The following is a 22022-nucleotide window of genomic DNA, read 5'->3' as shown; positions in this document are numbered from 1 at the left end:
CTGAAAAGTATCTTAAATTAGTTAATTAACGACTGCTGCAGTTTATAAGTAAATTCTGGGAGAGTAAAAGAATTATGCAATCAAATCTCCCAGCTGTAATTAAGAAACGTTCACTGCTGGTCGTGCAGAAATGATTTCAACAGCGTCGAAGGCTCTTTTAGTTGATGGTTTTCAGCTGTGCAGGCGGAATACTCAATTAACTCTAACATTGTCGTCCACTTATCGGTAATTTGCACGCCCAATGCAAATTTTATTGACCATAGCCCAGAAACGTGTAAATCATCCTTGACAATGCATTACTCTCTGCAGTAATTCTGATCTTATTGACCACAATCATTGCAGTCCAAGCTGATGCACCGACCAACGTGTTCACATTTTTAAATTGCCTCTAATTAGCCAAAGAACAATCATTAAGTACAATGACAGACCAAGCAGTTAACAATTTCAATCGTTTCTGGCCATAAAAACAGAATCAGTCGTCGATGAAATAAATTTATAATCAAATTAAGAAGCTCTGAAGCAGAACAGTCGCTCGAGATTCCTATTTCTAATAACAATTACAACAATAATTAGTCTCTGAACCGTTTCATAATTTATTCGAGTACGAGTTACACAAGTGAATGAAGAGAGAACCCGCCACGTGGTTCGTACCTTATAATTAAGCGTACAGAGAGCACGTTAGAACCGCGAAAATGACGACGATCGTGCGTTAACACTTTGACCAAAAATGACGTCTACAGCCGTCAGGTCCTTGTATACGCAAATGACGGTTATAGCCGTCGTGCGTATTTTAATTAATAAAAAAGGAACAGCGTCAGCACGAAATGTACCAACGCGTACACTTGTTAAATTAGTGAGTAACGCATCTAGGAAAAAAGTTACAGCGTGCCAGACGGCGTATTAGTTGTCTTTTTTTAGCTTTGAAACATTTGAGTGTCCAGAGACAAATGACTGCTATAACCGTCGAAAGATGATTCTGTATTTCTCCATGAATAATTAAGTGAATACAATGAATTAGTGAAGCAAATGTCGTGTAATCGTCTTGACGGTTATAGCCGTCATTTGTTTCTGGAATAGAAGAATGACGTGCTGAGCAAATGACGGTTATAACCGTCGAAAGTTTTTTTTCTGGCAAAAACAGTGGCAAAATTGTGATAATTTTCAGCTCGAAACGTACAATTTATACTCGATTTTATCTGGCAGTTGTGAAAGATTGAAAAAAAAAATGTGTTTCTTAGGGTGAAGTCGAAAATGTGCGTCAAAGTGTTAAATATGTGGCTGTCTACTACATCACGAGTCGGACGGACGTAATTGGGATAGCATTTGCTATATCTGCGATGCGTAAACGACCAGGAGACGAGCGATAAACGACAACGAGGCGCGTATTTAATTACGTTACGCGATAACCAATAGAGGAGTAGAGGAAATAAATATGCGTGTTCGACGATGGACTCGAAATGCACGGTGCTCGATGCTGTCGATCATCGATTCGTTGATTTCTTTCTGTTATCTATATCTATTTCTGCGCGAAGACTAGAGAGAAGCATGAGAGGAGGAGGAGGAGCAGCAGATTTGGCGCAGAGACGACGCCGTTTCCGCTCCAGCAGACGTTGAGATTGCAATGCTTGAGGACTGGATTGAACTTCTGCTTCAGGTATTCCCAATCGCACAGGCCCACGTCGCATCCGTCGAGCAGGACCAGCTTCTCAGCCAAGTAAAACATCACTTTGTTTGGTTCGCTGCTGCTGTCGCATCTGTTAATGAAAATAGCGGAATCAGCTCTCTGATTTGAGTCCAATTTGTTTAATCTGAGCTCAGAGAATTTTGCAAACATCCAGTTTAAAGACCAGTCCTCTGACTTGAGAGCAATTTATTTAATTTAGACTTAAAGAATTTTGCAAATATTCAGTTTAAAGACCAGTCCTCTGACTTGAGAGCAATTTATTTAATCTAAGCTCAGAGAATTTTGCAAACATCCTGTTTCAAGATTAAGTTAAGACCAGTCCTCTGACTTGAGAGCAATTTATTTAATCTGAGCTCAGAGAATTTTGCAAAAATCCGGTTTAAAGACCAGTCCTCTGACTTGAGAGCAATTTATTTAATTTGGGCTCAGAGAATTTTGCAAGCAAAAGTCCAGTTAAAAATTAAGTTCTTTTAGTTTGTTGAGCTTAATAATTAAATCCAAGCTGTACCTGTAAAACACAGCGATAAGGTTCGCTGAGAAAGAGGACATGAACGACGTCCTCCACTGTCGTTTCGCCATATCCTTGTAATTGTAAGCGGTTAACTGCGTCTGATCCTTGTTGATGTTCAACGTGGTTAGCAGATTTTGCAGGCTTATGATATCGCTGAAGTAAAACACTGCTTTGGGTTCGCTCGAGTCCTTGTCCAGCTCGACTTTCCTGGAATTAACGAGTTAACGAGTCGTATTAGTGCGATAGCAGATGGAAACTCGATCGAAGGAAGCGGATGGACTTACCAGAAGTGATTCATCATATCTTGCAAAAGAGTGCAGCCCAGCAGCGCGTTGATTTCACGTCCGTATCCGGCTTTGTAGTAATAATAGAGATCCTCGCGATATTCCAGCACACGAAGCTCCTCCTTGCTGAAAGCGGCGCACCAGGCTGAGAGTTGCACCACTGCCCAAGCCTTCTCGTAGCGACACATATTGTACATCGTCAGAATCGACTCTGGAAGGTAAAAATTGCCAATGAAGCTGAGAAGAACGGCAGAAAAATTGCGATTACCTTTGGAGATGTTGTACAGAAAGCCAAGGCGTCTGCTGACGTTTTGTATCAGGCTCTGAAACTCTGGACCCTCTTCGAACCTGGTCACCTCCTCCATCGAGATGTTGCTTCCTCTGTTGTCCCATGTGTCGCATGATTTGTGCATCTGATGGAAGAATTCATCATTTTTATTATTTTAGTATTATTACCATTAATATTATTATTTTAGCATTAAAAAGTGAGGAGAAGATTGCATTTTTGCTGAGCACAGATCTGCTATTTTTTATTCTTTCACTCTGCAAACTATTTTCTAGCATTTCTGCTTTTTTTATTGTACAAACTATTATTTATTCTTTATTAATTTCAGAGCCAAATAAATAATACCAGCTCCTCTAAAAAGATTTTTGATATCTTCTGAGTTGTACAGTAGACATTATTAATTATTGTCACTGCATTTATGCTGTGATTTATAATTAATTAATGTCTGTTGGATAAGTAACTTACTGTAAGCAAAGTATCATTCAAAGAAACTTGTTCTGCCTCTATAGCGTGTCTATCACCAAACAATTTGTTCATAAAGTCTTCCATACCGCCACGAGCGTCTGTGGTTTTAAACTGAAAGCAATTTTTTCATTTTAAGTAATCCAATAAACAAAGTAATTGTAAAAATCTGATATATTGTGAAAGATATTTACTACATATTCTTTAGACGTTCTGTTCTCGCTGCTAGATTGCAGAAGCTGTGGAAAATTGCTTAACAAACGTCCAGCGAGCAGTTTCATGTCCTCGACGCCTTGTGGCGTCAGATCTTCAGCTCTCTCGGTTACGAGGTACTCGTTTGGCTTCCATTTCTTCAGATACTCCAAATCGCTGTTGCACATGCGACCATCTGAAAAAAAAAAGAGGACTCTGAGGGACTTGGTTCGAAATCGACGAGGCAGGCTCGCGCGACGAATCAATAAATCTGAAGTCAACCACTGGAAATATGACTATTGATCAACATGTAAAACTACGCGTGGCCAAGATCGATACAGAAAGGTGTCAATGACCTGAATTACCTGCTTGCGTTCTCTTCTACCAAAGTACTTCTCCTAACGAAACTTAAATCGAGACCAACAATCTTTAGTTTATTAACTTCTGCTTTTATTATTTGGTGAAAAAATCTACTCACTGTTGAAACTTAAATGTAGTTAAATTCTGTTGTTAGTTGGAACTTAAGAGACCAACAATTCTTAATTTATTAACTTCTGTTTTTATAATTTTGGGAAGAAATGTACTTACTGTTCCGTGCTTCGTGATTGTTAATGATTTGAGTCTGAAGTTCTGTTAGAGTGAGCATTTCTGTAATTTCTGCTTCTGTTGGACACTGTGTGCCATGTGTAGCGAACATCCAAATTTGTTCTGCACGGCAGTCTATAACGTGATTCAAATTTTAATGATTTCTCAGTAAACATTTGACAAACTGTGCATAAACGTGTGTTTATTAGCTAGATTTATTGTTTGCTTACTAGGTACATCTTGGAATCGAGTTTTTCCCGCGTGAACAAAATGGTAGGCAGTTTTGGTGGCCATGTACAGGTACGAATCCTTCTCGTCCGTGAAACAGAAGTCATGGTCGCGTGTGTAAACGTGATTTATTAAAAAAATCAGCAGTAGCACTGGTGCATTCATTTTAATACGTCGCTAACTAGATCTGCAAGAGGAGATGGGAATTTTTAAGTTAAGTTGAAAATCGTGACACAAGCAAATACAAGTCGAATGAAAGAAATAACTTTTTTTACTTAAAACTTTGTTCTCGGTAAAAGAGAATTTAAAAATTTGTCTGGTTTCATTAGATAAACGTCTTTTCTTGTTTTTGAGACGTCCTTTGCTATTTGTTTCAGTCAGAAAAACTAATTTCGAACTCGTTCTGTTCGAAAACGAAGCTTTCAGTAAAAAAATATTAAACATATTTTTAGATGCAAAATTATTACTAAATCAGTTGCAATACAATTCTTAGAACACCTAATATTATAAATTTAAATCAAAAAAGCTACGTTTCACTCAGAAAAACCATTTTTGAACTCATTTCTTTTAAAAACAAAGCTTTCAATAAAAAAATGTTAAACTTATTTTTATATGCAAAATTATTGTTAAATCAGTTGCAATATGATTCTTGAAACACCTAATATTATAAATTTAAATAAAAAAAACTAAGTTTCAGTCAGAAAAACTAATTTTGTACTATTTGTTTGAAAAACAAAGCTTTCAGTAAAAAAAATGTTAAACTTACTTTTAGATGCAAACTTATTATTAAATCAATTGCAATATGATTCTTGGAACACTCTATATTATATATTTCAGTTAGAAGAACAACGTTTCAGTCAGAAAAACTAATTTCAAATTCATTTCTTTCAAAAACAAAACTTTCAGTAAAAAGATATTAAACTTATTTTTAAATGCAAAATAATCATCAAATCAGTCGCGATACAATTTTTTAAACACCCTATATTGTCTACCTGAGTCAGAAAAAATTAGTAACAACGACCCAGGCCCGTTTGATAAATTCTCAGAATTCATAAAACGCTTTGTTTCGTCGGCGCACAGCGAGCAGTAAACCTACCTTTTCCTGCGCTGATGTCACATGTTACTTTACTGCCGGATTTATAAATTGCAACCAACTACACGTAAAATAGATCTTATGCAACCAATCGCATATTTATCCTTGTTCAATTTTTCAAACAACAGGTAATTACAGCTGTTTACATAATCCATAAATCTTTGTGCATTAAAACGCTACAACTGACCATTGAATAACAGATATTTCCAGCGTGAATGTACACATTTTTTTTGCCCAACGACTTAAACACCTGCGTGAAATAGATATTCGCGCGTGAAGGTTAACGATAGACGCAGAATATACTTGTGAAACGTGAAAGCCAAGAGCCTCAGTGTACACAAACCGTTCGCGAGCGGAATAGGAATCGAATTTCCTAGAAACTGTCCACTGGCTCGTATTTAGACAAAAAAAAAATTACCATCCGTTGGTGGACAGTGTTTGTTTGCTGTAGTCGATGACGAACGAGCAGCTGTGTTGCATAAGAAAACAGGTTGCAGCGAGATCTCGAGTTCTGCTGCGCAACTCCTTAACTTCTCAAGCGATTTTCAAGTGTAACTGTAACAATGTAAGCTGCTAATTTCCCTGTTAACATCGTCTCGCGAACGACAAACGCGGCAATGGTCGATTTTCTGTTTCAGGCTGGCTGAGAATCATTAAGAACCTATGCGCGAGGGCGGGAGAGGCTGTTAAAAGGCCAATTCAGGGATAAGTAACGTTCACGATAACGTAATTGGCTGAGGCTTGATTAGCGAAGCCTTCCCTCAGTCTAATAAGTCTACTTGTCCTACTTATTGTTAATGTCTTGTGTCCGCAAGTGCAGAAGCGTCGCGCAAGCCTGGCACAGATCTGATTCTTCCGGATAAACCTCGACGACGTTACGCTATTATTCTAAAAAAAATATAACGAGCATCGAATAACGGACAGTAAATTTCGATTTGACAATGAAGAACAGAAGTAGGACGCGAACGTCATGCTCGACGACCGCCGCAATAGCCATCGAAGCCGATTTAATTGTCCACAGAGCAGTCTATTTATTCAAATGGAGTCCTATGGTGAACTGCATGCCATTCGTGGCTCGAATGGAACCGATTTTGTCGCCCTGTTTCATCCGCGTCTCGCTTTCACGACTTTTCTTGACGCTACACCAACGATTTCACTTTTTCTCTGTACTCGTCGTTGCAAAATTCGCAGCTGTAATTGCTGTAACCACGCAGAATCGTGCAGAATAGTTTCTTAAAGGTAAGATACTGTTAGAGAATCGACGATTGCTGTTTTAGTGCGTTAAGTGGAGCGGCTAGCGTTAGAAAAAGGCAGAAAGAGAGAGAGAGAGAGTAATACTTTTCACTTGTTCCGGATCGCTGGAGTGCCTTGCCCTCTTCGACGCTCGAACGGGATTCTGTCAATGTTTCATAGCAGACACGATCGATCTTCCTCGCTGGGACTTAAAAACAGGATCATTACGTTGGTCCCACCCTCGAACTGGAACCAGATCAGAGTTCAGAGCTCTGTTTCAGACCGTTTAAGCTTCCATTTAAAAGGCACGACGAGAGTAGATGCTGTTTTTTATTTTTTACAATTTTAGATTGGTCGTTTTCGAGTCACTGAGGGCCACAGTCTCACCGCAGCGAATGGAAACGAGTCGTCGAACAGCCTCGAATGCACATAATCGTCTGCGAGACGATCGCGAAACACCTTTCCTGACAGCAGCCTGTGCGGCACTGCCATAAGGTCGTCGAGCTTCGTTGATCCCGACGGTGTATACTCTGGAAAAGTATAGTTTCAGCGATAAACACCGTGGACTGTGCTTGTGTTACAGTTTTGCGAGCCGCTCGTCTCTTGCACGGTACCACAGTGCTCCTATAAAATCGTCAGGCTCGTTACTTTCTGCTACGACGATCGATAAAGGGTTTTAGAAGTCGCAACTGAGAGTTGCTCACCTGTTGTAATTAATATTCTGGGTTTCGTTGTGGTAGTAGTCATTTGGTAACAGAAATTTGAAGTACTTTGGAGATTAAGAGCTTGAGAAATTGAGGAATTAAGGGAGATTTGATTTTAGATTTATTAAGTTCTCTTCTAATATATATTCTGTTCTTTTTTTTTATTGATAAGAGAGTTTTAATATTCTCTTAAAAATCTTTAATTTTATTTAATACCTCAAGTTATTTTTTTTTATTAATAAGAAAGCATTAATATTCTCTTAAAGATCTTTAATTTTATTTAAAATAAAAAATTGAAATACTTTGGAGATTAAGTTGAGAATTTGAGGAATTAAGGAAGATTTGATTTTAGGTTTCTCAAGTTTTTTTATAATAAATATTCTATTTTTTTTTTATTGGTAACTAAGCTTTAATATTCTCTTAAAGGTCTATAATTTTATTTGAAATACTTTGGAGATAACAATCTTTTTTTTTTAATTAAATTAAGAACTAGAGGAATTAAGGAATTTTTGATTTTTGAATATGACAAATATTCTGCTCTTTTTCATTAATAACTAAACACTAAAGTTTTTCAAGATTAATTTAAGAATTCGAATAACAAAAGAAGTGTTTTAGACCAATTTTCAAGTTAACATTTCAAGTACGAGATTATTACTCGTTGCATCATTTAAATAGAAATTTCTATTATGTTCGCGATTCGTCATGGTAATTCAGTTACCACTGACATAAGCTTGCTAAGCCTCGTTGACTCCTACATACATGGGACATACATTTTAAACCTCAATAAAAACACACAACAGCGGAACTGCAATAAAAACGAACGCTGTACTACAAAATTTAACAAAGAAAAAATTAAAAAAAATACAACAAACGTAAAATTAACGATAATTCAGCACCACAGCAATTACTAACACATCAATCTTAATATTTCAGCTGTAAAACATCATATTCGCACGCTCTGACGAACCAAAAACAGAAAACTTAATAAATAAAAATGTTAAAAACAGCAAGAAGTAAGTTTCAACTATTCTCGCTATTTATGAATGAAACAATAAGAAAAAAAGGTACGTAGCGATGCGTAAACGTTTATAGAATACTTTTCTTCTTTAAAAAGAAATATAAAATTCATTTTGAACGTTATTTCAGTCGTTTTAGGACTATGCGCGTCACAGTTCCAACGCTGTGTAGTTCAGCTCTTCTGCGCATGCGCGCGACGCTGCGAGCCAGCGCGATCGCTGTCGCTCGCGCAGTGCTGCCTCAGGCGTGCTAAAGGAAGGACGTAACTTTTTTACGCTCCTTTTAAAAACGTCTAAACACGTAAATAACTAAAATTTCATCGATTTCTGAATAAAACTACGTCTGTTTCTTCTCAAAACGAAGGCTAATCATTTTTTGCAGCAGGCAGCGCCATTAATTTTGGTTATTCGTCGACAATGTTGAAATTGCCACGAGAATTTAGCCTTTTCTTAGCCAATGGTAACTATAATCACTCGATACTCGATACTTGGTGGTTTTATCCACTCTTTTAACCCTATTTAACATTTATAGAATAAAATGGAAGAGATTGGTTGGGAACCTCTGCTCCACGTAACACTGTGTACTCTTTTGTTCAGCGTACGAGCATCGAAGAAGCTGGTTATTAATTCTAATTTCTTTTCACCGCTCTCGCAATCGACTCTGCTTGTACAACTCGAAGATAGGCGGACGAGGATCAGAGGGAGAGATAATATCTGTTAAACGCAGTGAAACCTCCAAGGTGGTATAATTGCACGAGCACGTATTTCGTCACGCTAGCTTGTGCGTTGTCCAAGATCGTTCAGCTTCGTTGCCTCTGCGATCTCTGACGAAAGCAAATCTGATACGCCTCGCAATCACTCGGACAGGATCGTTCTTACTGTTATCGTGTTATTCCATCGAGTCTGAAGCTGTTACAGAATCATTTGAAACAAAAGTCTATGTTACAATTCAATAAGCTAGGCTCCAGCCTCTTCTTCAGGTATTCCCAATCGCAGACGCCGTCCTCGCAGCCCTCGAAGTCCAGAGGCTTCTCGTTCAAGTAAAATCGAACTTTGCTCGACGAGTCGCATCTGAAACAGAGAACAAGCGTTGCAACTAATTGAAACCGAATTTAGAGTAACCGCAGGCTTACTTGTAAAAAATGGCAGCGATGTTTGTAGCGAATGGCACGATATGAGAGGTATCCCACTTTCTGTCCCTCATGCTTTCAAAATTGGAGGCTTTCAAAGGCACAGAGTCCTTAGCGATGCCCATGGCAGTGAAAAACAGCTGCAGAGCTGAACTGTGGCTGAAGTAGAAGATACCCTGAGGTTCTGCGCTCGATTCGCCCCTCTCGACTTCCCTAAATATCATTTTTAATCAAATAAACTGAAACATTATTTTTACTCGTGATAATTTTAGTAACAATTACGTGAAATGCTTGAACATGTCCTGCACCAGAGGGCATCCGATAATATTGCTCAGGTTTCGCCCATAGCTGGCGTAATAATAGTAATGCAGGTCTCTCTCGTACTCGAATACCTTCAGCTGGTCTTTCATAAATGCTGCGCACCAGGGAGACCGTTCTTTGATGTTCCAAGCGCTCTCATAAGCGCATGCAATGTGCATAACTCGAACATCGTCTAGATTGAATTGATTAGTCCAGTTAAAGTGCTGATACGGGTTTAAAAGTGCTCGTTCAGGATCATCGCATACCATGTGAAAGGCTTCGCGAAAATCCAAGCCGTTGACTAATGTCGGCGAGTACTTGGCCATATATTGGACTGCTCGCGAACTTATCAGCTTCAGAGTTATTTCCTTGGTCCAACCATGGCTTGCAAATTTTGTACAGCTGAAAGAACATCTCTACTCATCGTACGACCAAATTGAAAATTAATTTCGCTGAGTAATTGCTCTTGCGAACCTTCAACAGAACATCCTCAGCAGTTGGCACTACCACCGTGTTATTGACAGTAATATTACCAAAGAGACCACTGATAAAGTTTTTCATGCTAGCTATCGTTCTCTGTGTATCCGTGGATCTGAACTGCGCAGAAGAAAATAAGCATCGAGTAATCAATTAAGCGAGAATAGAAATCTTACGTATCGCTTAATTACTTTGTATTTATCTTCTAAGACATCTGGTGGATAAGATTGCAGGAGATCAGGGAAATAATGCTTGAAACGCCTGCCGAGCTGCAACAGATCCTCTTCTCCCTGCTTCGTTAGGAACTTTCTATTATTTTTATTAACATTCGAGTCCAGTTTCCATGATTTCAGCTTCTCCAGGTCTTTCTGACACAAACTGCCATCTACGACAAATTACGCAAGAGTGAGAATTAGTTACGAGTCATCGAATATATTTTTTTTTCCTTACTTCCTGCTTCGGAGTTTTCTAAGATACTGCGCTGAATCTCTGGCAAATTATGCTTCATACTGTGAATCTCATCTTTGGTGGGATAACGAGTGCCGTGTCTGGCAAGCATCCAAATTTGTATCGGCTTGCAATCTGTTTGAGGATAAAATGGAAGGTATAAACTTGAGAATTCGTTATTGCATAAAATATAATGTCTTGTGCTGAGTGTTCGGTTACAGATGGAGCGAAATGAAAGAGTTCTGACTCTAACAGCTGAGATTAAAATAAGAACCAGGAAGAAAGAGTCATAAATGGTTTTTAATCCTTCTGTTAATGGCTGAGAGGATCCGTTGGACTCATAAGCTTCCATCATTTGCGCACGCTGACTTAAAATGGTTTTTAAATCCTTCTTTCATTTCATCTTGTGCGATTGTAAATTAAATGGATATTATTATTTACTTGGCAGAGTGGTATTCGCGATTAAACCATGCTCAACCTCGTAAGCTGTGGTCGTTGAATGAAGGAGATAAGGATTCTTGTCATCAGCGTAGCAGTAATTGGCTTCAGCATCGCTTAAAGCTGATCGAGTGAAGCAAAGGGTGATTAGTACGACTGTGACCTTCGTATCGAACATTCTCTTGAATCTATGCTGTATCTGAAATTTAAAACAGAAGAGGAATTCATTTATTTGTGAAATTACAGTATTAATAATTTTAATTTCAATTTTTTACAAATTAAACTCACTCTTTTGGGACTTAAATTCGCTCTCTCGCGAGGAACGCAACTAATAAATTGAATTTAACTTTGCAGAGAGTGAATTTCGTTTGCAAAAGGGCGAATTCAATTTGCAAAAGTGTGAATTTAATTTATAAAAATACGATTTTGATCTACAAATGGATAAATTTTTTTTTAGGGGGAAAAATGTGAATTTAATTTACCAAAGTATGAATTTTTTCTTTGCAAAAGGGTGAATATAAATTGTTTAAACTGTGTAGAATCGTTAGAGAAAAATTTGCTGAAAAATACTGAGAATTGATGAAATTATCGAGCAAAAAGTAATTAAAAAAATGCGTTAAATGGCACAAGTGGTACTCACGTGCGATGCTCTTCACAGATGTTTAAAGACTAATCATTGACGTGCCACGATTCAGCGATAACAATATAATAAACTCAATGTTTCCTTGTATTTATGAGGAAACTATCAAGCCTGGATCCTATTAATAGCCCCAAATTGATGATTAATTGGATTCCATTATACATACTTGAATGTAAATTCGAATGGCTAATGAACAGCTCGATAATTCAAGGTGGGCACGTGTGCTAATGAGAAGAATCAACTGATGTGCGATATCTTTATTTATTGCTATTGTTAATATTGTTTAATATAATTGCTTATTGCTATTATCTCAATATTGCTATTGCTATTACTTCAATATTGCTATTGTATTTATTGTTATTCCTATTATAGCTAATGCTATTTGTTATTAATTAACTCTGATTTATATTTATATCAAATTGAAGACATCAAAATTTATAAAAAAAAATAGTGTACAATGCTTAAAAAATTTGAGAGCAATTTAGAAAATTCATGAAAGCAAACAACGAAGGACAAACTTTAAATATTATAAATTAAATTAGTAAAGTTTAGTACTATAAATATTATAAATTAAACTAGTAAAGTTTAATATTATAAATATTATAAATTAAATTAAATTAAACCAGAATATATTATAAATATTATAAATTAAATCAGACAATTTTCTACAAATGCCAACGATAAAAGTGCAAATCGAGAACAGAGATTTATTAATTAAAATTCCAGCAATTTTATCAACAATAAACGAAGGTCCTCTGAATTCAATCCTTGGCTACAATTGCGTCAATATCCACGTGCGTTTTTACTGTCACGTTTGCATTATTCCTCTGCTTATCAGAGCAACGTCCTCGTTATCTCGAGGCACGAGGCACACGTAGTCGAGTTCTTTGAAAATCGATATCATCGATAAACTGATAAATCAGCTCTAAAATTTTTCACAGATTTCTTCAGAGAAATCTTGGATCTTAAAAGCACGGCGCAATCTTACCAATCTGGCGTGAAACTCTTGTTTGTATCCGACTCGACGAGCAGACTCGAGATATCGCTTGGAGAACAGCTGATGAATCAGAATCCACTTGGTGAACGTTTCTTCGCGTTGCTCGAAGGAAAGTAGGACTTGCGAATTGTCCTCTGATGCTCAGCCTCGAAGGATCCCCTTTTATAGTCCTCGTTTTAGCCGCGTAGGTATATCTTTGTACTCCTACACGAGTAATATACAGAGAAGTTTACAGTAATCCCAGAACCTGTTCCATCTGTATGTATTTGCATCGCTCGAGCACTTATTTCTACGAAGGAACTGGTTCAGAAGGATCAACCAGATTTTTTTCTTTTCTGTACTTAACTAAATTTTTTTTATCGTTTACCTGGTATTTTGTGTAGGTTGATGGTATGTGTGTATTTGTGTGTTGAATATTGAGGAGTATTTGTTATATTAATTTAGGAAATAATAGGAAGGTTTTAATTATTAATGATGATATTATTTCTTTTTTATGTGGTCTTTAATTAGGAATATTTAGTTTATTGTTAGGAAATGTTATTAGTGTTATTCGTAGCAGAGTTTTCTTATTGTTGCTGTTATCGTTACTGTTGCTGGTATTACTATTACTATTTGTAGTATTATTACTATTGCTATTTGTAGTATTATTACTGTTACTATTTGCGCTAGTATTACTATCATTATTTGTATTATTATTACTATTATTATTTGTACTATTATTACTGCTATTATTATTCTTCTTATTATTCTTATTATTATTACTGTTATTATTATTATTCTTATTATTCTTATTAATATTACTGTTAGTATTATTATTAATATTGATATTACTGCTACTGCTATTATTGTTATTTCTTTTATTCTTATTGCTGTTATTGTTATTTCAATTATTCTAATATTGCTTCCGCTACTATTACTTTTGCTATTATTGCATATTGTTATTTTTGCTTTTGCTATTATACCAATATTGCTACTGCTTTTATTCCAATACTGCTCTTGCTATTATTCCAATATTGCCACTGCTTTTATTCCAATATAGCTATTGCTATCCTTACAACACTGCTATTGCTTTTATTAAAATATTGCAATTGCTTTTATGAAAATATTGCCATTGTTATTATTCCAATATTTTTATTGCTATTATTCCAATAGTGCTACTGCTTTTCTTTCAATATTGCTACTGCTTTTCCTATATGGCTATTGCTTTTATTCCAATATTGCTACTGCTGTTATCACAATATTTCTTTTGCTGCTATTATTATTAATAATTCGTAATATTCATTATATCATATTATCACTAATGTTACTTACAAATAGTTACTCACAAATCACCAAGCGGTGTCTGTTCTCCGTTACTTCTTTACACTTACATTCTAATCTTCATCTAGCGGTTGTATAATGAACCGGTTCTCAAAAGAGAAAAAAGAGGAAAAAATCTTGTCTTCCTGCCGCTTCACTGAATTCAATCAAGTATGCAAATGACACGTACATATTTTTAATATCTGCTTCGTCGATTTCGCATCGTGATCCGATTAAAATCCGGATGGACTTATGTTTATTCATCAGCTCCAATTTATACGTGCAATTGGACGCGAATCACGATCTAACGGGTGGCAATTTTCCATTTACTCGTAGTACAAACCGAGTACGCAACAACTGGCGTGAAATGTTCGAGCTTCGTACGCGAACGTCGAATAATTGTCCCGTTTCGCGTCCCAAAGGAATCCCATCGACGACTGCAACGATTGACTCGCCTTCTCAGCGATCGTCACGATCACCACGATCTTGTATCTGAAAACGAAACGTACCACCCGGTATATTAATGTCGTCGTACGCTTTACTCGATTCAGTTTCGAGGAAAATTGACTGCAGCGACTGCGACTACGAAAATAACGGTGATACAATGATCAATGAGGATAATTACGTGCTCGAACGTACAGTGTGTCCAAATAATACGTATCTGGAGCTGTTTTGGTTATTCGTCGATCACAAACAGCTTTTTAATCTTCATTGTTTAATTGTGAAGATGTAAATGGTGTACGAATTATTTAGCAACGAAATATGGAGGATTCAAAAATTTTTTTTTTTTGACACCCTGTATATTAAAAATTACGAAGATAGTTGGAATATTCTTAAGCAACAAAACTAAAATACTTTTTTATTTGGTACAGTTTATTTTGTGTTCAATATAAAAGTTGAGTGGTTTTTTTCGGACACCCAGTATATTAAAAATAACGAAGACACGCTATTATTAAGCAACAAAACTAAAATTCTTTTTTATTTGGTGCAGTGTATTTTATGTACTATATAAAAGTTGAGTGGTTTTTTTTTGGACACCCTGTATATTAAGAAAGAAACAAAAATGTCATTCTTGAACCACTAAATTAAAATTCTTTTTTATTTGGTACAGTTTATTCTATGTTCCATATAAAAGTTGAGTGGTTTTTTTTTGGACACCCTGTATATTAAAAATAACAAAAATATGTTATTCTTAAGCGACAAAACTAAAATACTTTTTTATTTGGTACAGTGTATCCTATGTTTCATATAAAAGTTGTGTGGTTTTTTTTTGACACCCTGTATATTAAAAATAACGAAGACATGCTATTATTAAGCAACAAAACTAAAATACTTTTTTACTTGGTACAGTGTAGTTTTTGTATCATATAAAAGTTGAGTGGGTTTTTTTGGACACCCTGTATATCAAGAAAGAAACAAAAAAATGTCATTCTTGAACCACTAAATTAAAATTCTTTTTTATATGGTATATGAATATTAAGTGGTTTTTTGTGTAACACTCTGTATGTGAAGAACAGCTGATCGTCCTTGAATATTCCAGCCAACATAACTCTGAACACTGTCAGCATAATAACATCAATTAATTAATTCACCTGTCGAAATTGAGCTTCCTTATCTTCTCTCTAATATCCACTGCTATGGATTCACAAATTTTTGGACAGTTCACAGGATCGTAAGAGATATCCTCCAGATTGGTAATCATCGTCGTTTTCACGATTTTATCCACAGGATCTACCTTGAAAGGATTGTAAGCTGTTAATCGGTAAGCGTTCTGGTATTTGAGCACCTGAAAAAATTAGAAAGCGTTGAGAATAGAAGTAATTATCGATTCGTTCGAGTGCTTTGTAATCTAAGAACAACGAGAGTCCTTTTTTACTTTTTTTCTTTCAACAAATTGCTTTAAAGTTCAGTCTAAAAATTTCTAAAATATATCTTTCAAATGCGAGTAACATTAACTTTAAGTTATTAATCGTAGAATATAACAGATTTATGTAATAGAATATTATCACCTCGTTATCACAATTTATTAAATGATTTTCCTCCATAATTGGAATTATGAAGATTAAATAACGAATATGATTAAAAATCTCAGATGAAAACAGGTAGAATTAAAAATACAGCTGTGTGCACCACTTAGTAAAATTTATATGTTAATTATTCACAACTATAGTGATTATTATAGGTAAACTTGTGTTAGAAATGTTTCTTTGGCTCGTAACTACACAGACAATATTGTCTTAGATGGTTACTTAGAAACCAGACTAAATAGAGTTGATTGATCAATTCCATGAAAGCGTAATCGATACTTTCTAGTTATACTAACATTAATATTAATATTTTCATCGTCTTTTGTATATATTACACGTGTCTTCCTTTCCAAAGTTAAAATTTTAGAAAAAGAGAATTCGAATCTACAAATAGCCATCAATTTCAGTAATTAACTTCTAATTGGTTTCGAAATAGAGGAGTACAGGCATAAGAACCATTCAAATCTATATCGATATATATCGTATTGAACTATTTCAAATAATCGAATTAATACGCACGCATGCGCAGAAACTGTGCGCATAAGAACCATTCAAATTCAAAGTATCGATCTATATCGATATATATTGTATCGAACTATTTTAAATAATCGAACTAGTGCGCAGTGCGCACGCATGCGCAGAAGCTGTGCGCACAAGAATCATTCAAATTCAAAGTATCGATCTACATCGATATATATCGTATCGAACTATTTCAAATAATCGAACTAGTGCGCAGTGCGCGCGCATGCGCAGAAGCTGCGCGCAGAAGAACCATTCAAATTCAAAGTATCGAACTATTTCAAATAATCGAACTAGTGCGCAGTGCGCGCGCATGCGCAGAAGCTGTGCGCAGAAGAACCATTCAAATTCAAAATATCGATATATATCGTATCGAGCTATTTTAAATAATCGAATGAATGCGCGTTATAAAATTGCGCGCTTCGCAGTTCCAACATGGCGTTTGACTGTTCTGCGCATGCGCGTATAATGCTGCAAGGGTGGGGAGGTACTGTCGCTCCCGCAGTACCGCCTCTGGCTCGCTAAAGGAAGGATGTTTTCATTTTGCGCTGCACTTAAAAAATGAAAAAAATAAAGATTTTATCAAATTTCTGAATGAAACATGTTTGCTTTCTTTTACAGAATTTTAAAACAGAGACTAACAATTATCTTAACCAAGCTCCACCACTATAAACCGCCATTAGTTACGTGTATTACATTTTTAGGTTAAATTGGGTTAGGTTAAACAGAAAATTTAGGTTACATTGCTTACTTAAATTAATAAACAGACGATATAAAGCTGAAATAACACAGTATTGAATCTATTTTATTATAAATTCGTTACAAGTCGAAATAATTGCGTTCAATTAAAGAGATAGAAGCCTAAAATAATGTATAAATATTCCTATTATTTTGTATATCTCACAGCATATTCGTCAATTTGATTAGTTATCGAGAATAAATGATGTAAATGATACGTCAACAATTTTTCTAGTTTCATTTTCATCGATTGTTTCGCATCTGAAACTGACTGGTATTTAATTCGATGCGACAACATTTAAAATCAGTCGAATAACATAGAAATTCCTTAACACCTTTCGCAAGTATCGTATAAGACAATTTATATTATTAATACAAAAATCTGACCAAATGGAATTGCACATTTTATTCTCCGACTGGAAACACGTTACAGAAAGAAAGTAAACCGATAGACGAATGTGGAAATGTTAAAACAGAGCCACAGTAGCATACAAATATACATTCGTATCGTTGACTCAACAGCAGAAGGTCTGCCTTCGCAATTTCTCTCGTTACGAGAACTCCAACGCTGCTCGAACAGTTTTAATGCTAAACGTGGGACACGGATGTACCTGATACCTAACGATATATTACATTTCTGTGCGACGTTGTCATCGCAGTGGATGCTAATACAGAAAATATACATTCGTGCTACCTTCACTCTACGTGGTGTGACCAAAGTCTACGGTAAAAGAGTTTGGTGGTACTCGAAAATCGTTCTCCCATTTAATCATTAAATAATAAACATATCTGACAACAAGGATACATCCGTCGCTCCATAAAATTCCTTAATTAGTCATTAATTTATTAAGACAACAATTCAACTTCGGCTTGGATGTTCTGTCGGGCTTGCTCCTCATATTTCTCACGGAACTCCTTCGTGGCGAAGATATTTGGGATCTGCACGAAGTTCTGCAACACCTGATATACAATTAAAAACTAATTAGAAAACAATGTACAAGACGCACCAGAAAATACTGTAGAAATAAGTCTACGTCCCTTCTATTTTAAATTTGATGTTTCAGTTTTATTCTCAGCTTAATAAAGGGTGCGCAGTTTACGTTTTAGCATAAATCTTCAGCGCATCGTAATTAATAGAGGCTGGCGTTACCTTTAAACGCAACGCAGTGTACATTGGCTCGCTAAGGAAAGAATACTCTCCCCGTATCTTCTCTTTGTAATCAGCGTAAGCTTCCGGAGAGGAGCCCAGCACAGCCATGTCCAAATCCAGAAAGTAATGAGCATCTTCACCACCGAAGGCGCCTCCGATTTTGTGTGCATCCGTGCTGTGCGTTGCAGCCACTTTCAGAAGCTCGCAGGTCTCTTCTCTCAGCTGCGCATCCTGCGTGTACAGAAAATAACGTACATTTCTCTGATCATCATTAAGCAAGCTTTGAAAGAAAACAGAATAATTACAGCAGGGATCTCAGCCTCGTCGGCGAACGCGTTGAAGTGCTCTAAATTCTTGTTCTCGCCATCTAAAGCTTTGGGATCATATTCAAAGCTATAACACAATTGCAGTTTACTCGACACAGTCTCTGGATCCTCGTCGCGGTGCTCTTGACGTTACTTACTTCTGGAAAAATAAGGCAAGAAGCACAGCTTGCGGGTTCTTCAGGTTGTCCTTAATCTCGTAGTAACAATTGAACTTGTCGCGCAGCGAATCTAAATTGTGGTAGGTGCGCTTCTCCTCCGAGTAAGCCTCCTGCAGCTTCGCCAGCCACGTATCACAGACACCGCTGTCCAACCCATCGGTTGCCTCCTTCCAGCTCTCGTCTAGCGTTACCATTTTTCTCTGCAACGATCGCAGCACTCTGTGAGTATTATTCTAAATATTTTCAGCCGCAAACTAATTGTTTAATCAATTTATGTGTTATTTGTGTTCGCAGGTTCAAGATTTAGGTGGAAAGAAATTTTTTCTCTGGAATTAAGTTTACTGATGGTACTCACGGTTTGTTAAATTAGTTAAATAAGAGGATTGATTAAATTAGAGACGAAAACGAAGAAACTGCGTTGATTACCGAAACATAATGCGTCGCTGAGGATGCTTACTGACTGAGTGGACTCTGCTAGGTAAAATAAAGCCCGCGTCCACTTATTGATCGACTCTTGGGCTCGAGTTTCGTCAACGAAACACGCGCATCGAGATCTGTAATTAATATTATTTTCATGAAAGTCGAGGTTTTAATTTGTGGATTGATTTTAGGGATCAAAAAGGAGGAGATTGTGGGACGGAATGTGAGGATTAACAGAAAATGTTTAATGCTTTAGGGTAAGTTAAGGGCACTAGTTCGAGTGGACCAAAGTTGCTGCTGGTTGGTAGCATTGAAGTTTGTGGTGGACTTCCCCGAAATTAGAAATAATTAGTTTGGAAATTTGCAAAATAATACATTAGAAATTTGCAAAATAATAGTTTGGAAATTTGTAAAAGAATACTTTAGAAATTTGTAAAATCACACTTTAGAAATTTGTAAAATAATACTTTAAAAATTTGCAAAATAATAGTTTAGAAATTTGCAAAATTATACTTTAGAAATTTGTAAAAGAATACTTTAGAAATTTGTAAAATAATAGTTTAGAAAGTTGCAAAATAATACTTTAGAAATTTACAAATTAATATTTTAGAAATTTGTAAAACAATACTTTAGAAATTTGCAAAATAATACTTTAGAAATTTACAAATTAATATTTTAGAAATTTGCAAAATAATACATTAGAAATTTGCAAAATAACACATTAGAAATTTGTAAAAGAATACTTTAGAAATTTGCAAAATAGTAATTTAGAAATTTGCAAAATAATATTTTAGAAATTATCAAAATAATATATTAGAAATTTGCAAACTAATACTTTAGGAAATAATGGTTTAGAAAGATTTACTTTGGAAATTTGCAAAATAGTACTTTAGAAACTAATAAAATAATACTTTAAAAAGTAATACTTTAGAAACATTTGCTTTGGAAATTTGCAAAATAATGCTTTAGAAATTTGCAGAATAATACTTTGGAAAATGATAATTTAGAAACCTTTATTTTAAAAATTTACAAAATAATTATAGTTTAGAAACATTTGCTTTGGAAGTTTGCAAAGTAATACTTTTAAAATGAATAAAATAATATTTTAGAAGCATTTACTTTGGAAATTTGCAAAATAATACTTTACAAAATAGTAGTTTAGTAACATTTATAATTTTATTGTAATTTCTTGTATATTTCAATAAAACTAATATATTGTGTATTTGAGTATTTTATTGTAATTTCTTGTACATTTCCTTAGTTTTATTCAATTTTATTATTTACTATAATCGATTGTACATTTCAATAATTTTATTGCAATTTATTGTACATTTTACTAGTTTTATTGCAATTTTTTGTATGTTTCAAAATACTGAATATAATGAGACTGTACTTTCATTATAATTTCTTGTGTAGTTTAGTAATTTTCTTAGAATTTATTGTATATTTCAATAGCTTTATTGCAATTTATTGTAAAATAATACTTTAGAAATTTGCAAAATAACACATTAGAAATTTGTAAAAGAATACTTTAGAAATTTGTAAAATAATACTTTAGAAATTTGCAATATTATACTTTAGAAATTTGTAAAATAATACTTTAGAAAATAATACTTTAGAAACATTTACTTTGGAAATTTGCAAAATAATATGCAATAGAAACATTTGTTTTGGGAATGTGCAAGATAATACTTCAAAAATTAATAAAATAATATTCTAGAAGGATTTACTTTGGAAATTTGCAAAATAATACATTAAAAATGAATAAAATAATATTTTAGAAACATATTTATACTTTGGAAATTTGCAAAATAATATTCTAGAAAATAGTACTTTATAGTAACATTTATAATTTTATTGTAATTTCTTGCATATTTCAATGGTTTTATTGTAATTCATTGTATATTTCAATAATTTTATTCTACTTTCTTGTATATTTCTCACTTTAAAGGTAAGAGAGAGAAAGATATATACGAAAGCTATAAGAAAGAGTGAGAGAGAAGATGATGGCTCTGTTTTGGAACACGTGGCGCCATCTCTGTGAAAACTGCTCAAACTGCTCGCACATTATTATCGACAGCGAAGTGAACTACTCAAGAACTACTAGCGCCATCTCTGAGCAAAATAGTGAAACTAATTATCGACCAGTTTCAGTGTTTTTCGCAAAGATGGCGCCAGTGTTTGCCCAGTTCACTTCACTGTCGATAAAAATGTGCGACCAATCCGAGCACTCTTCGCAAAAGATGGCGCCACGTGTTGTCCAATAGAACCATCATCTTCTCTCTCACTCTTTCTTACAGCTTTCGCGTATATCTCTCTCTCTCTAACCTTTAAAGCGGGAAATATAAAAGAAATTAGAATAAAACTACTGAAATACACAAGAAAATGCAATAAAATTGCTAAAATATACAAGAAACTGTGAGAAAAATACTGAAATGTACTATAAATTATAATAAAGCTATCTAAATATATAAAAATTAAATAATTGCTACAGAATTAAGTAAAACAGCTGCGATGGGGAAGAACGCGAGCTTTAACTGCAGAAAAGTAAAAATTCATCGCGTGAAAATTATTTGCTCGCAAAATTCGACTGTATTCTCACTAAATAATTCCACATAAAATAAAAAATGAGAATTAAAATAGCCAAAAATAAAAAAATCAGCGAATTCTGTTCTTGC

The 22022-nt window shown here is 35.1% G+C and overlaps 4 protein-coding genes across 5 annotated transcripts; all 4 read right to left on the bottom strand.

Annotated features, from left to right (window-relative positions):
- Nucleotides 1-1516: 1516 nt before the first annotated feature.
- On the bottom strand, nucleotides 1517-6786 carry LOC143431709 (multiple inositol polyphosphate phosphatase 1). Its single transcript, XM_076908648.1, has 9 exons — nucleotides 6664-6786; nucleotides 4235-4419; nucleotides 4008-4139; nucleotides 3422-3615; nucleotides 3231-3341; nucleotides 2748-2892; nucleotides 2480-2690; nucleotides 2193-2402; nucleotides 1517-1754 (listed from the first exon to the last, which is right to left on the bottom strand). Exons 2-9 carry the CDS (start codon nucleotides 4395-4397, stop codon nucleotides 1517-1519), a joined length of 1404 nt encoding a protein of 467 aa, XP_076764763.1. The 5' UTR covers nucleotides 4398-4419; nucleotides 6664-6786.
- A 2148-nt stretch (nucleotides 6787-8934) lies between these two features.
- Nucleotides 8935-11248, bottom strand: LOC143431744 (multiple inositol polyphosphate phosphatase 1-like). Its single transcript, XM_076908688.1, has 8 exons — nucleotides 11074-11248; nucleotides 10636-10767; nucleotides 10377-10570; nucleotides 10183-10305; nucleotides 9975-10110; nucleotides 9691-9901; nucleotides 9412-9621; nucleotides 8935-9349 (listed from the first exon to the last, which is right to left on the bottom strand). The coding sequence occupies exons 1-8, from the start codon at nucleotides 11246-11248 to the stop codon at nucleotides 9199-9201; spliced, it is 1332 nt and encodes a 443-aa protein (XP_076764803.1). The 3' UTR covers nucleotides 8935-9198.
- A 3084-nt stretch (nucleotides 11249-14332) lies between these two features.
- LOC143431743 (dynein light chain Tctex-type 5) lies at nucleotides 14333-16051 on the bottom strand. Its single transcript, XM_076908687.1, has 3 exons — nucleotides 15905-16051; nucleotides 15599-15792; nucleotides 14333-14498 (listed from the first exon to the last, which is right to left on the bottom strand). The coding sequence occupies exons 1-3, from the start codon at nucleotides 16049-16051 to the stop codon at nucleotides 14333-14335; spliced, it is 507 nt and encodes a 168-aa protein (XP_076764802.1).
- A 2047-nt stretch (nucleotides 16052-18098) lies between these two features.
- On the bottom strand, nucleotides 18099-19428 carry LOC143431812 (uncharacterized). Of its 2 annotated transcripts, none has more exons than XM_076908753.1 (5): nucleotides 19280-19428; nucleotides 18904-19124; nucleotides 18746-18833; nucleotides 18441-18671; nucleotides 18099-18250 (listed from the first exon to the last, which is right to left on the bottom strand). In XM_076908753.1, the coding sequence occupies exons 2-5, from the start codon at nucleotides 19116-19118 to the stop codon at nucleotides 18137-18139; spliced, it is 648 nt and encodes a 215-aa protein (XP_076764868.1). In that variant the 5' UTR covers nucleotides 19119-19124; nucleotides 19280-19428; the 3' UTR covers nucleotides 18099-18136. The 2 variants fall into 2 exon arrangements, with proteins under 2 accessions (XP_076764868.1, XP_076764869.1); XM_076908754.1 differs by having other exon boundaries at nucleotides 19382-19417.
- Between the last annotated feature and the right edge of the window lie 2594 nt (nucleotides 19429-22022).

The sequence above is a fragment of the Xylocopa sonorina genome, unplaced genomic scaffold, assembly GCF_050948175.1.
Source record: "Xylocopa sonorina isolate GNS202 unplaced genomic scaffold, iyXylSono1_principal scaffold0014, whole genome shotgun sequence".
Taxonomy (NCBI): domain Eukaryota; kingdom Metazoa; phylum Arthropoda; class Insecta; order Hymenoptera; family Apidae; genus Xylocopa; species Xylocopa sonorina.
This window is presented reverse-complemented; position numbering and strand designations above follow the sequence as displayed.